This window comes from Vigna unguiculata, chromosome 5 (assembly GCF_004118075.2).
Source record: "Vigna unguiculata cultivar IT97K-499-35 chromosome 5, ASM411807v1, whole genome shotgun sequence".
Classification (NCBI taxonomy): domain Eukaryota; kingdom Viridiplantae; phylum Streptophyta; class Magnoliopsida; order Fabales; family Fabaceae; genus Vigna; species Vigna unguiculata.
This window is the reverse complement of record NC_040283.1, coordinates 43,000,135-43,013,716: the sequence shown is the minus strand read 5'-3', so window position 1 is coordinate 43,013,716 and position 13,582 is coordinate 43,000,135. Positions and strand designations below refer to the sequence as shown.

The following is a 13,582-nucleotide window of genomic DNA, read 5'->3' as shown; positions in this document are numbered from 1 at the left end:
AATTTGATCTAAAATGTAGTGTGTTGGTTGGGAGTATGACATTGAGAGAGAGAAGCAGTTTTGAGTGTGAAAGCGTAAATTGGTGCAGTTAAAGACGGTGGTTTCTTCATCTTTCTACACCTCCAACGTTTTACCCGACAAATCATGGTGGAGGTCCCTTATCTTCAAAAAAACCAAACACAACCTCCCATTTTCCCTACCACTTTTTTGCTTTCCTCAAAAGAATCCAAATCCCAAACCCTTTTATAAATTTACTCTCTTTCTCTTTCTCTTTCTTCCTCACGTGTATTAAGGATCACCATGTCTTCTGTCACAAAAGACACCCTCTTATAACACCATACCCATCTCTTTTTCAAAACTACTTGCGTAATTCAACACAAATTTGGACTCTTTATTAGATTTTTTTGTGCTATTTTTTTGCTGTGTCTTCATAATACACTGATTATCACTAATTTTAATGTTTTAAAATATATTAAAAAGATATTTAAAATACTAATGTATTTTTAATGTTCAATAAAAAATAACACAAAAAAATCAATAAAAAATTTGGATACTTTTTCGTAATAAATAATCTAAATATACCACCAAAATAAATTTATAATATCTAAGTAAGAAGAAATCTTATATTTGTAAGATTAATACTAAATCAGATTTAAATTACACATAAAATTTATGAGAACAAGTACGACAAAAAGAAAAAAGAAAACCTAGTTGCATACACTTGGTATCCGAGTATCTATCTGATCACACAGTTTTCGCATTGAGCAAGTAAATTTGCGGCGAGCCATCTTATAATTATTCACTATTGAGTCAATTATGTTACCATTGATAAGCTTTTTAGTGTCTTTTTTTTATTCTCTTTTCCGTTCTGAACTTTTATAAGGATAAATAAATGACAGCTTTCTATATGTTGTGCAGTTTTCGTTGTTCCTCACACGAGGGGTCAATCAGTAATCATATTCGTAAAAAGTAGTAAAGATTGTGAAAATCCTTTGCAGACGCTAATATCTCCTACTTAATGATTATAAATGATTCTATATCAGCACACCATAAGTAAACTCAAACCAAAAGTATTGTTACAATTAACAGGATGTAATATATCAAAATACTGTTCAAAGATTTCAACGACATATTCATCAAAGTTCTTGATATAACATTACCTTAATTATAGTAGCGAAGCGGATAATTTTTCTCCATTGGAAAGATATATGAAAACTTCAACATGGTGTAGCTCCTGTTTCTGTTTCTGCAGCTATCAGAAAAAAATCACACATGCTTCATCACTTGAAGAACCATAATCTTATTAATTAATTAACCACAAAGCAAATTCATGCATGCACACCATCACATCCTTCAAGTGCTCGGTAGCAAACCGCTCCCTAATATCCCTCACTAATTGTCGAGAATTTTTTGTTACTGAGCACAAGGGCATCATGCAGCAGTAACATCATCTGCTACACTTACTTCCACTACTCTTTCATATATATATATATGAATAAACCTATTTATACAGAAATTGTCTAACTTATTTCAAGTGAAAATGAACTTAAACCATGATTGGTGCAATTCTCTTGTATACATGTATGAATTGCACCAACCATGAGATTGTTTAGTTTCATTTTGCTTGAGTTAATTTAGACAATATATATATATATATATATATATATATATATATATATATAGCATGTTACATTACATATCATGTATGAGCAACTTCATCTTCATCAGATGCAGTAACGCATTCTTTCTCATCTTCAACGAAGCCTTCATGAGAGGGATGAGGGGAGTGGCCATTTCCGAAGGATCTAATGTGGTCTTTTAGGGATCTTTTGTGCTTAAAATCTGAACCACAAGTGCAATACCACAACTTTCCGCAGTTCTTTTCGTGAGTCCTCCAATCCCCTTTAACTGCAAAGGATTTTGAACACTTTCTGCACATAAATGGTTTTGCACCATGCTTTCTTTTGTAGTGGGTTTGGAGAGTTCTGAAGTCCTTCAAGGGCTTGGCTCTTGGATGATTGATGTTGTTCTTGCAACCCTGGGCACAACAGTAACATGGTAGCCTTAACATTGCTGCTGGTTGTGTTCCTTTCAGTGAGTCTGGTCCTTTTCTGAATTCGGATCCGTGCCCCCACATATGCATCTGCAAATTGTTAAGGTTTTTGTTAAGTTCATCATAAGAAAAATAAATTGAGTAATGACTATTAGATAATTCCATTACATTATGGTTAACAGAATTAATAACATTGAACGAAGCCCCACATCGACTAGAGATAAGATCAATTCATAATATATAACTGGGTGCAATCCTCATTTTATAAGTTGATTTTGTGAAACCTTTTTAGATTTAAAACTCACTTCTAACATGATAAGAGCAAAGTTATAGTCTATCTTAATGAATTTTTTTGTATATTCCGTTCCATCCGATATTGGACTGCTAACGGATCACACAATCCTCACTTTTAACAAATATATTAACCAAATAAGTTGTGTGCATTTTAAATAATGAAAACAATGTGATTAACACGTTTTTTTTTTCTTATTAAAAGTAGTTAATTAACTTTTTGTTTGAAAATTTTCATTTATATATGTGAGAGGTAATTTACACTGATAACAATCATGACTCAATTTTAAGATATATGAGACAAAAAAGAAGAAACGATGAGACAAAAAAAATCAGTCGAAAAATGAATGAAATTAGTAGAATTGAAATGTGAGGTAAATATATAATGAATATCTTCTAAACTGTGAAGTATGGTTTTTTGTTTCACACTTGGTTTAATATCAAGTGTGCTGGAGGAGACTTAAACTGGCACACCTTGTGTACTTATTTAAAATTTTATCTATCATTTTGATAAATTCTTTTTGTTTATAAAAAGTCCAAAAAAAAAATTATTAAAAAGGACAAGACTACTTTAACCGTCCTTTATACATGAGCTTGTTTAACATATTCATTTTGTATAATTGATACCAAAAACTTGCTTCAAATTATAATCCTTAATTAAGCATGCTTATGTGGGATCCAAATTAAGTGTCTCCTTTTCTTTATATTGTTTTCTGGCTCTTTTGAGTAATTAAAAGCTAGCATGTAAATAAACAAACTAGAAATTAAAAAGAAAATATACTTTCTGATAAAAAAAATTTGCTTTTTAATTTGAAAGACAGAAGAATGGAGAACAAATGATTTCCATCCACTAATATAACCTACCAATGTTGGCCTTTATATGGACAAGCAGTGGCCATTGTCATTAATTAGTTGTTAACTCATTTTTCAATTAAAGGAAAAATCAAACAAAAAGAAAAGTGATTTTTAGTAATCTAATTAATAGAGATACATATATAATAATGCCTCTTTAAGATTGGAAAATCATGTACCTTCTCTTGCCTATATAATTATTTTAAAAGGCATAGTTCTTGTTCAAAAGGACTTGCTATGGTAGATATACATTGTGCTACACTGCATGCATGCCTCAAACACCTAAGAATAGTTCCTATGATAGCTGTATATAGTGATGAGGTTTTAACCCAAAAGGACAAACATGCACATATGGAAAGAGAAAAGAAAAAAAAGAAGGAGAAAAGCATGAAGATATGGAAGTTCAATTTCCCTTTGAAATCTTATGGTTTAAAAGGAGCCTTTTGCTAAAAGTTGAAGATGGTGGTGATGGCGGGGCAATAGGCCATAACTCAATTTTGTTAAAGTGAAAAAGAAAGCAAAAGAAAAAGACACTCATTAACAGTCATGTTTATATAGCCATAAAAGTTCATTTAAATGATTGTTTTAACCTTGATGATTATTCTTCATCTTCATCATCATCATGAAAAACTCCTACTTCAAGTAGGCTTGGATAGGGTATTCAAATTCTGAGTATAGATCGATTCACACCAGCAAATTACTGCAAATTTCCCTTAATTTATTGGCACTGATATTTGTCCTCAAGATATAGTTTTTAGAGGGATACTATATCAGATTGAAATTGAAATCAAGTGACAAACATATTCATTCACATACTAATAATGATATCATAGAATTTATATGATATAGAACTGCTTCTAACAACGAATTTATTTTGTTTTGAAACCTATATCTTTCCCCAGAATGTCTATTCTGCTGCTGTGATTATTGTGAAGAAAACTGATACATACACAACTTTCAATTTTTTAGTATTATAAATCTCAAACGGTACAACGTTCCAAAAGAGCTGTTCTTTCAGATACAATACAAAAACAAAACATTCCATTTCCCAACTTACTGTGTTGAACTGGTGTTAGATTCTACTTTTTTATTGTGGTACTTGTATATAGAGACGAAATTGAAGTGTAAACTATGTGGTAGGTTAAGCAGTAATGAGATACTTAATTCTAAGTTTGAAAGCTAGATCCTTTTGCATATTAGGTGTTTGTTTAAAAACAAGTTAATTAGTTTATGTGGAATTAATAGAAAATCTTTGTGTGTTGTTTACACCAGAAGATGAGAACCAAACTAACCTGCATATTGTTATATCTATTGAAGGTCTTGCTGCAGATGGAGCAAGCAAACTGCATCGGTCCAACAAGGATCTGTGCAGGAGTTGGTATCCAAAATCTTCTCTCCTGGTTGAAAGAACAACCATGGAAGCTTTTCTTGAAGGGCTCTTCTTCCTTTACATGGGTAATCTTCTTCTCAGTGGCTTCATGATTATCAGCGTCATATTCTTCTGTGTGAGGCAATCCAATGTGCAAAGCCACAGTGACCTGTTCCACCTTCTCTTCTTTCACTTCTAAACCATCCTTTTCATGGTTTTCCTTGAAGGGCAAAAACTGGATCGTTTCTTGATCATGCTGAGACAAAGGAGAAGGTGATGATGATATCGAACTAATTACAGAAGAAGAAGATGGTTTCAGCCACTCAATAAAAGTTGGGGTTTGAACACACAGATTCTCGTTTTCTACATTGCACTCCCTAAAACTCATGTTCCTCAAAGAGACTCCAAGGATTTGTGAAATTTCTCTACTCAGAAAAAGGCCTATATGAAAGAAAGCCTGCACTTATTGATGAATGAAAGAAATCAAGCTTTCTTTTCTTTTTTTCTCTTCCTTTCTTTTTTTTTTTCACCCTTACTTTTTCTCTTTCTCCTGTGTTGGCCTTTGTTTGTTTCTTTTTGGTGAGAGAAAAAAGGAGACTAATTGGTGGGGATAGAAAATGACATGCAAAACAGGAATGACCAATTTAGTAGAAAAGAATCTTAGAACAGTATGAACTCTGAGGTGAACTACTACTTGGTAATTGGTACAATGTGAAGCGAACGAGTTCATCCTTTTATATTCTCTTTCTAACATACAATGGAATTTGACCCACATGCCCACATTTTCTCACACATTGACCTTAAACAAATGATTTCAAATAAGAGGATGAAAATAGATATGGACGCATTAGGTCAATACCTAAACTGAGAAAAAGTATTAGAAATGACGAACAATGTTACGAGGACCTAGACAGTATGTTATGTAGTGTTTTATAATATATGTGCCGTGTAAACCAACAACAGCAACAATAGTACGTGCCATGTTGGTTAAGTTTCATACATCTATGATTAAAAACGAATATAATTCAGGCTTAATTGTTGGTGTTGATCATGACTGCTGCAAGTATATATGCCGATTAAATAACTATGAGTACCATATTTAATCCAAATTTTTTCTTATTAATTATATTTTCCTCATAATTCTTAATTTATTCTATCTTATATACTTAAGTTCTGTTCAAGAACATGAAAAGAAAAGTGCTGGGGAAGGTTCGTTTCAAATCTTCAATTTATTCAAGAGAAACAACCCATCTTAAAAAAACTAAGCTTTGTTGCTTATATTAATCGGACACTAATCCTCTGGAAAGTACAATTATAATAACTTATTACTTTAATTTTATAATTAACTAATTATATATATAATACTAATATTGTATTCAATAACTTAAACTTGTGCTACACAAATCTTATCCAACAACAGATCTTTATCAGACAAATGCCACGTTCAAATATTTATATATAAACTAATTTCAACTTCTTTATCACTCTCTTCATATAATTTATGTTGATCACAGCATGACTATCCTTATTCTGAAGTATTTTACTGACATGATTATGGAAAAAATGTAACTATGAAGAAAGAATATAAAAAGTGAGAGATGCTGTTCTGCAAATTAAGCAGAATAGTACTGAGGATTTTGAAGCGTAAGCTGAACTGATCAGTGATGAAGTCTGAAGAGCTTAATGGTTGTCACCGACAAAACACTGTCATCACTTCTTTCTTAAACGACAAATGCTTTCACAGGCTTTCCTAGCAGTTACTATCATTCTTTGACTTTCACTTATTTACTATGTATGCATATGTTGTCTATACATCGATCTATATGATCATATGACCATGCATCTTCTATAAGTTTTTTTATTAATTTTCTTCCCTTATAGAAAATGTAACTTTCTCTGAAGAAAATTCTGATCTGAACTGAGGTAACTTTACCCAGTTAGTTGAGATCAGAAAATTATACTACAACCCTAAAACAGTTCATTCTTGTAACAAGTTAACCACACTTGGTTAATTACCAAGCTTCACACCACTGAGATGTATGTGATCATTGTAAGTCATTTTATATCATTCTGTCTCGATTGATCACCACCTTTAACTGAAATTGTAACACCCTTTGTTCAGTTCTTGTAACCTTTCTCCGTGTTTGATAGTGAAGGGGTCCAAAATCTGACTCGAAGTACATTCACGTACCAATTGATTACAACAGTTTAAGAAAGTTTATATGTATCGTAGCTAGGTGGTAAATTCAATGAATCATTCACTGAATAATCCTTGAAATTGGGTATGAATGATGAATCAGAAAGATTAACCTGCATCAATCAAAATCTGGGTGGTTTGTCTTGTTTATATGTATGTTTGTATTATTGTCCCAGGAGAGATGATATTGATATACACAAAAGTGTCCTTTGCAGAAGATGAATGGTTTGAAGAGGTTATTGTTAATTGACAATGTAACTGCTAGTGAGTAGTTAGCGGCAATAAATGAATTAGTGGTCTTGTCTAATTGTGGTGGTGTTGTAATGTTGAAAGAAATTCTGAGTTGGTATGTTAATTGAGGATTTTGACAATTGAAAGGTAGTGTTGGATTTGTACACATGTATAGTAGGTTACCTTGAGACCCCTTTTCTTTTTGGCTGCATGTCACACTCATACCTTCCCGTGACCACACCTTAGAAAATTTGCTCACTCTTTGGGGTAATTTAAAAGTTACTTAAGCATTTTTTAAAGTAATGTCATATTTTTTCAAAACTTTTTACATAATGTACATATAGAGAAGGAATCCAATTATATTGTATAAATAAATCTTGTGGTAGGGAACTAAGAATGCGTGTTAAATTTTTTGAAGAGGATAGCGGCATTCGATTTAGGTATAAGTAAGTTCCAAGTTTTTTACAAATTTAGGTATTTTTAATTGATTTTTTTGTTTACTTTTGTCTGTTTATTGTAATTAATTTCTTTTTATGTTTTTTAATTGAGTTTATTATTTAATTTTTGATTAACTTAATGATGGGACAGTTATTTTGTCATGTTATTTTACTTATTTTTTTTTATTAACAGTAATACAATAGGTTATTCCACCTCTTATATAAAACAGAAAAAAAAAGAGAGAAAAAAAAATTAGAAAACACATGGTTACTACCAATAGAAAATAATTGAATCAATTGAATCACAACGTGTTACTTGTGTTCATGTATTATGAGATTTTGTTTGTGATTAATGAAAACTAACAAATCCTATATATTATTTCCATTGATTATAACACTACCTTAATCTATATATAAGGAGTAGGTAATCTCATTATTGAATATGTTTTCATTAAAAACAATGAAAGTCATGTTTCATTTTATATGAATCACAATATTGATACGACTAAAATAAGCTTTTGATTCTTAATTTTAAAGTAAAAATTAGAATTAGTTTCTCTTCGAAATATTTGTCTAATTTAGTTCTTCAACTTTAGAAATATGTATATTTAATCATTTTAACCAACTTTTCTTAAGTTTATTTGACGTTTCAAATGTGTTTTATAATAAGACTTGAGTTGTTTATACCGTTTGACAACTTTCTACTTCAATGTTAAGTAAAAAAACGCATTTGAAATGTCAAATAAACTTAATAAAATTTGGTTAAAATGACTAAATTCACACATTTTTACAAAAGAAAAATTAAATTGATCCAAAGTTTAAGAGATGAACTAATTTCAATTTTTACTGAAAAATAAAAAATAAAAAAATATATTATTTAACCCGATTAATATTAACAAACAAATTCACATACGTTAGTATTAGGGATATCAAAATGGGCCAGGCCCGCCAGTTTGCCAAAAAAAGGGCGGGCCAGGTTGAAATTTCCAGCCCATCATCCCACTGTAACTCGGCCCACCTAGCCCACTAGTTTAGCGGGCCAAAACGGGCCAGCCCGCCAACCCGTTTTTTTATTTTTTTTTTATTTTTTTTTTAAATTTTTTTATTTTTAAAATTAAAATTAATTAAAAAATAATATTTTTTTTATATTATATAAATAAATTTATATATATATATATATATATATATATATATATATATAATAGATTTATAAACAAAAAGTTATAAAAAGTTAAAAAAAAAAAAAAACCAGCCTGCGGGCCAACCCGTCCTAAAACGAGACGGGTTACAATATCCAACTCGTTTTTGGATGGCGGGCCAACCCGACCCGACCTGTTTTGGACGGGTCACAGGTGGGCCGGGTCAAAACGGACCGTACTTGCCCATTTTGCCACCCTTAATTAGTATGTGAATATAAGTAAGGAAAATGATAGGGAAAATAACAACCCTCACAAAGGAAAATGTTAAGGAACCGGAATTCAATTGAAAAAAATATAAAACTTTGATTGATAAATGAAGCAAACAATTTAATGAAAAGTCTCTTAGAAATACAAATGTTTTTGACTGGTTTAAAATTTAATTAAATTTTCTGTTTATTTGCAACTTATATAAAGTGCTGTTATATCTAAATCATAAATTAGACTTTTTCAAGGTAGATTCCATATTTATGAGTATTTTTAGTTTGCCTTTATCAATCTTATCAAAATTCTTGTCTCTTTACTGAATTTTCGTCCTGCCTTTGATCAATTAGTGGGCTCTTCTTTATTCTTGTATATAAATTATTTCTATTTTCATTGAGATGTGATGCTAAACATTGATACAGTATAATCTCTTTCTTCCAATTTTCTATACACTCTACAATTGAACTACTAGACAAACACTCATCTATAATAATACTCGTTTAAGAATATCACAATTTTGAATATATTATTCAAACTTGAAAGGACAAGACGTTTAAGACCCATAAATTTTAAATATCAAATTATATTAAAAAAAAAAACCTAAATAATCTTCTCTCTCTAATTCTCTAGTGTATAACTGATTCATTTTTTTACTATAATATGTCTTTAACTTTATTTAAATTTTAATCAAAATTATAATTTTTTTAGAATAAAAAAAATTGTTTTTAATTAAGTGAGTAGTTTAATACATCCCGTTATGGACCGGATCGAGTTTGAAATTTTTAGACCCGTTAATAAGTGAGTCAAATTGGGTTAACTCACTAAGTTGTCAACCCGTAGTGGATCGGACGGGATCGAGTTGAATGACCCATTTTGACATCATACTTATTTAGTTTTCTTTCATGATAAGTATTTTTGCTTATGTCTGTAATGTAATTTTATCATGGATTATCCATGTTTTTCTATATTTTAAAAATAAAATTTCACTTATTTTAAAATAATATATTTATTATCAAATATTAATAAGATGACAATCATTATGATTTATAAGAAATAAGAAAAAAGAAAAAGAAAAAGAAAAATAGGTATTAAATGTTACAAAGAAGAGTAACTCTAGATAAAAAATGTATAAGGGAGTGGAGGACAAATCCTTGATCATAATTAGGTATTAAATATTTTGTTTTATTGTATTTTAAAAGATGTGCAACAATTAAAAATGATTCCAGATAACTAAAGTAATATCTTCAATTTTTTTTGAAAATTAATTAACAATGCTAAAAAGACTTTTAATTATAATAATCATAAATTAAGGATTATTACATGTGCCTTCTTTTTATATCATTATTTGGTATCGAAGGTAAGCAAGTTATATATGGCATTCAATCTGGTTTCATCTCCAAAATGACATTTTTTAAGATAATGTATTGCTTCGTTTTTAAAATTTGCTCCTTTTTCATTTTTTTTATATATTCTTGCAAATATAAAATATAATTGTCACAATTACTGATTATACTAGGAAGAGAATTGATTGATGAGAGACAACTAACGAAGGCATGCATGAACCTCATAGAGTGTCATTTCGATTTCATATTTACCTAACTCTTTTAGCAAACAAAAATTCATTTGAATTCTCAAATTACAACATAGTGTTTTATTTAGATTGGAAAATGCTCAAAATTCAATTGTATGCTATCATTTTTTTTCAAACTTATGTAGCACTCATTTTATAGAATTTCAAATAATTAAAGTGTGATCCAAAAATGAAGCTTCCCATTAAAGTTGTCCCTTTCTTAAGTTTAAGGTATATATGTTTAGCAAAAGTGAAGACTTAACCCATATCATCAAATTCTTAATTGGTTGATTAAAAAAAAAAAGTTGTGCGTAATTTGAGGAGCGAGTCTTGGTGGATCTTATGAATGGGAAAGGAATAGAAAAATAATATGTATGTATAATATGCACTAATATATAATAATAACGATCGTTAAAATTCAACATAAATATGTTATAACTTCTTACTTTCATCATTAACTTCATCGTCTATTTTCAACATAACCCATCAAATCCACAAAGAATGGGATTAAACAAATTCATGGAATTAAAATTAGCTTCATTTGGCTTGACTAATTCAAACTAACATTACATTTATAAAGAGAAAAATAAAACTACAAGTTTTGGAAGTTAGTGGAAGTTAACGTCATAACTTCACGTCAAGGTGGTAACTCAGGCTAAAATTAATTAAGGTTAACCCCTTCTAACAAGAATTCTAGAATACTTATTAAATTAATGATTTTTTTTATTTAAAATCATGGTGGAGAGTGCATTCACCGTATTAATTATAGGGTTAAATACGTTTTTGTCCTTCAAGTTTTAAGTGAAATCTGAAATTAATCACTCCTTGAAACTTTAAATCAATTTAATCCTCAATTTTTAGAAATGCGTGGATTTAATTATTTTAATCAAATTTTGTTAAGTCTATCTGACGTTTCAAGCGCATTTTATGTTAGTATTTGAAATGTTTACACTTTTTGACACATTCTTTTTTTTAATATTAACTCAAATATTATCATAAATCGCGTTTGAAACGTCACATAAACTTGACAAAATTTGGTTAAAATGATTAAATTCATGTATTTTTAAAGATGAAGAACTAAATTGGTGTAGAGTTTCAAAAATGGACTAATTACAAAATTCATTAAAACTTGAGGGACCAAAAACATATTTAACCCTTAAGTATATGCCTATTTCAAGTTAAATTTTAAATAATGATTGTCTAATTTTATTTTATTTTTAATATGAGTAATTGTTCATAAATTAAACTAAACACCTTATTGACGTACATTACCTGCAACTTTTTAATTAATTATTGAGATAATCACATTCTAAAATTACAACACAGAATCAAATTTAGAAGTTTCTCCACACAAATTTGACCTTGACCTCCTCTTTTCATGGTAATAGTTTTGAGACAACACAAATTTCAATGGAGAAGACCCAAAACTATGGAATTTTTCTCGGAACTCCATTGAAAATGGTTTCCACATTCTATTCTCTTAAAAACATTCTTAAATAAGGTTATGAATGGGTAATTTTATCTTCATAGTTGTTGTGTATTTTTTGACCAACATGCTTTGACATTCTTACTGTTTTATGGACAGTTGATCATAATATATTAATGCGACACAAATTATTATTATTATTATTTGTATAAATTATGTTAGTGGTATTAAATTATGGTGTAACAAGAATATAGATATTTCAAGTAATGATGAATTATCTAAGTGAATGGACATCGTATAATTATAAATGAAATAATTTTGATGAAAGTGGATAATGAACAAGATAATTATGAATAGGAACTACATGAAGTTAGATCAAAGTTATGGTGGATGGGAGCATGAGGATCTACTTGAATTAATTCCTAATTAAAGTTTATTTAAAATTTTCAAATTTACTGCGTTAAATATACCAAACCAAACATTTATATGAAAAATTGTTATAGATTTTAATTTTAAATCCTTAAAAAAGTTCTATTATTTTGAAGTGAAGTATTGATCTAATGTTTAATGTGAATCATATAAAGTTATATTATTTATTGGTAGAAATTCACAGTTTGGGTGGGCTAGAGTACCCATTTGGTAGTAGAATCAAGGGCCACCAAAATGGGCTGGAATAAAATTTTTGACTTATTCTTCCTGCACCCTATCATTACTAAATGCAGCTCATATTAATAGAAAAAAAATTAAAATACTCGCTTTCAATGTATCACATCACCACCACCACTGTTGTTTCCGCTGCCATCATTTCTGCCGCCGTAGAGAATGGAAAAGAGAGGTAAATTGCAGTAATGGAAGAAGAGATAGATATTGCGAAAAAAGTTAATTTTAGAAAACTTTTTCTGAAATATAGTTTATGTGTTTTTGGAAAACTTGTTTTAAAAAAATTATTCCAGAAAATATTATATATGTTCTGAAAAGTTTATTTCGAAAATCTTATTCCATAAAGCGTTTAATTTCATAAAACTTCTTCTGAAAAAATTTCTAGATCAAGTAATCAGAGAGTCACTTTTACAAAAATTTGGGAGGGGTGCGCATAGAAATTAAGTGGGTGTAAGAAGAAAAAACCCAAAATATGTATCTCGTTCGTTGTTGCCTCTTTGATACAAGAATCAAGTGACACCAAAAGCTTAAATTTCAATTGACAACCATTAAATTAAAAAAAAAAATGTATAAATAGTCATTTAATTAAAAGTTTATTCCAGAACATATTATATATGTTCTGAAAAGTTTATTTTGAAAATCTTATTAGCTGAACATACATCTAAGACAAATGATATTCTATTTAATTTCTCATATATAGAACTAAATGAGGTAACATATTCTTTAATAGCAGTTGTTAATGTGGATGATACAGAGAGTGAATTGAATACCGAGTGAGAAGCATTTATTCAGAAGTAGCTATGCACATCACATGCATCCCCTAACCCTATATTATTAGCCTTTGCATCATCCACAGTACATACATAACACACTCTTTCTCCAATTCCAAGACATCCAAAAACCTACCTCTCATTTTACCTACCACTCACCTATCTCCTGCTAAATCATACAATGCAACAAACAAAATCAACATGTCTCCATTAATTACTCACATCATTCAAACATATATATATATGTGTATATTGTGTTTCGAATGATCGTTTCTACTTCTGAAACACTTTCTTCTGATAAATATTTAGTTACCTCCTTAACTTAA

The 13,582-nt window shown here is 29.6% G+C and overlaps 1 protein-coding gene across 1 annotated transcript; it reads right to left on the bottom strand.

Moving 5' to 3' along the window:
• Positions 1 to 1,276: 1,276 nt before the first annotated feature.
• LOC114184129 (zinc finger protein WIP3-like) lies at positions 1,277 to 5,226 on the bottom strand. Its single transcript, XM_028071380.1, has 2 exons — positions 4,489 to 5,226; positions 1,277 to 2,143 (listed from the first exon to the last, which is right to left on the bottom strand). The coding sequence occupies exons 1-2, from the start codon at positions 4,951 to 4,953 to the stop codon at positions 1,700 to 1,702; spliced, it is 909 nt and encodes a 302-aa protein (XP_027927181.1). The 5' UTR covers positions 4,954 to 5,226; the 3' UTR covers positions 1,277 to 1,699.
• Positions 5,227 to 13,582: the final 8,356 nt, after the last annotated feature.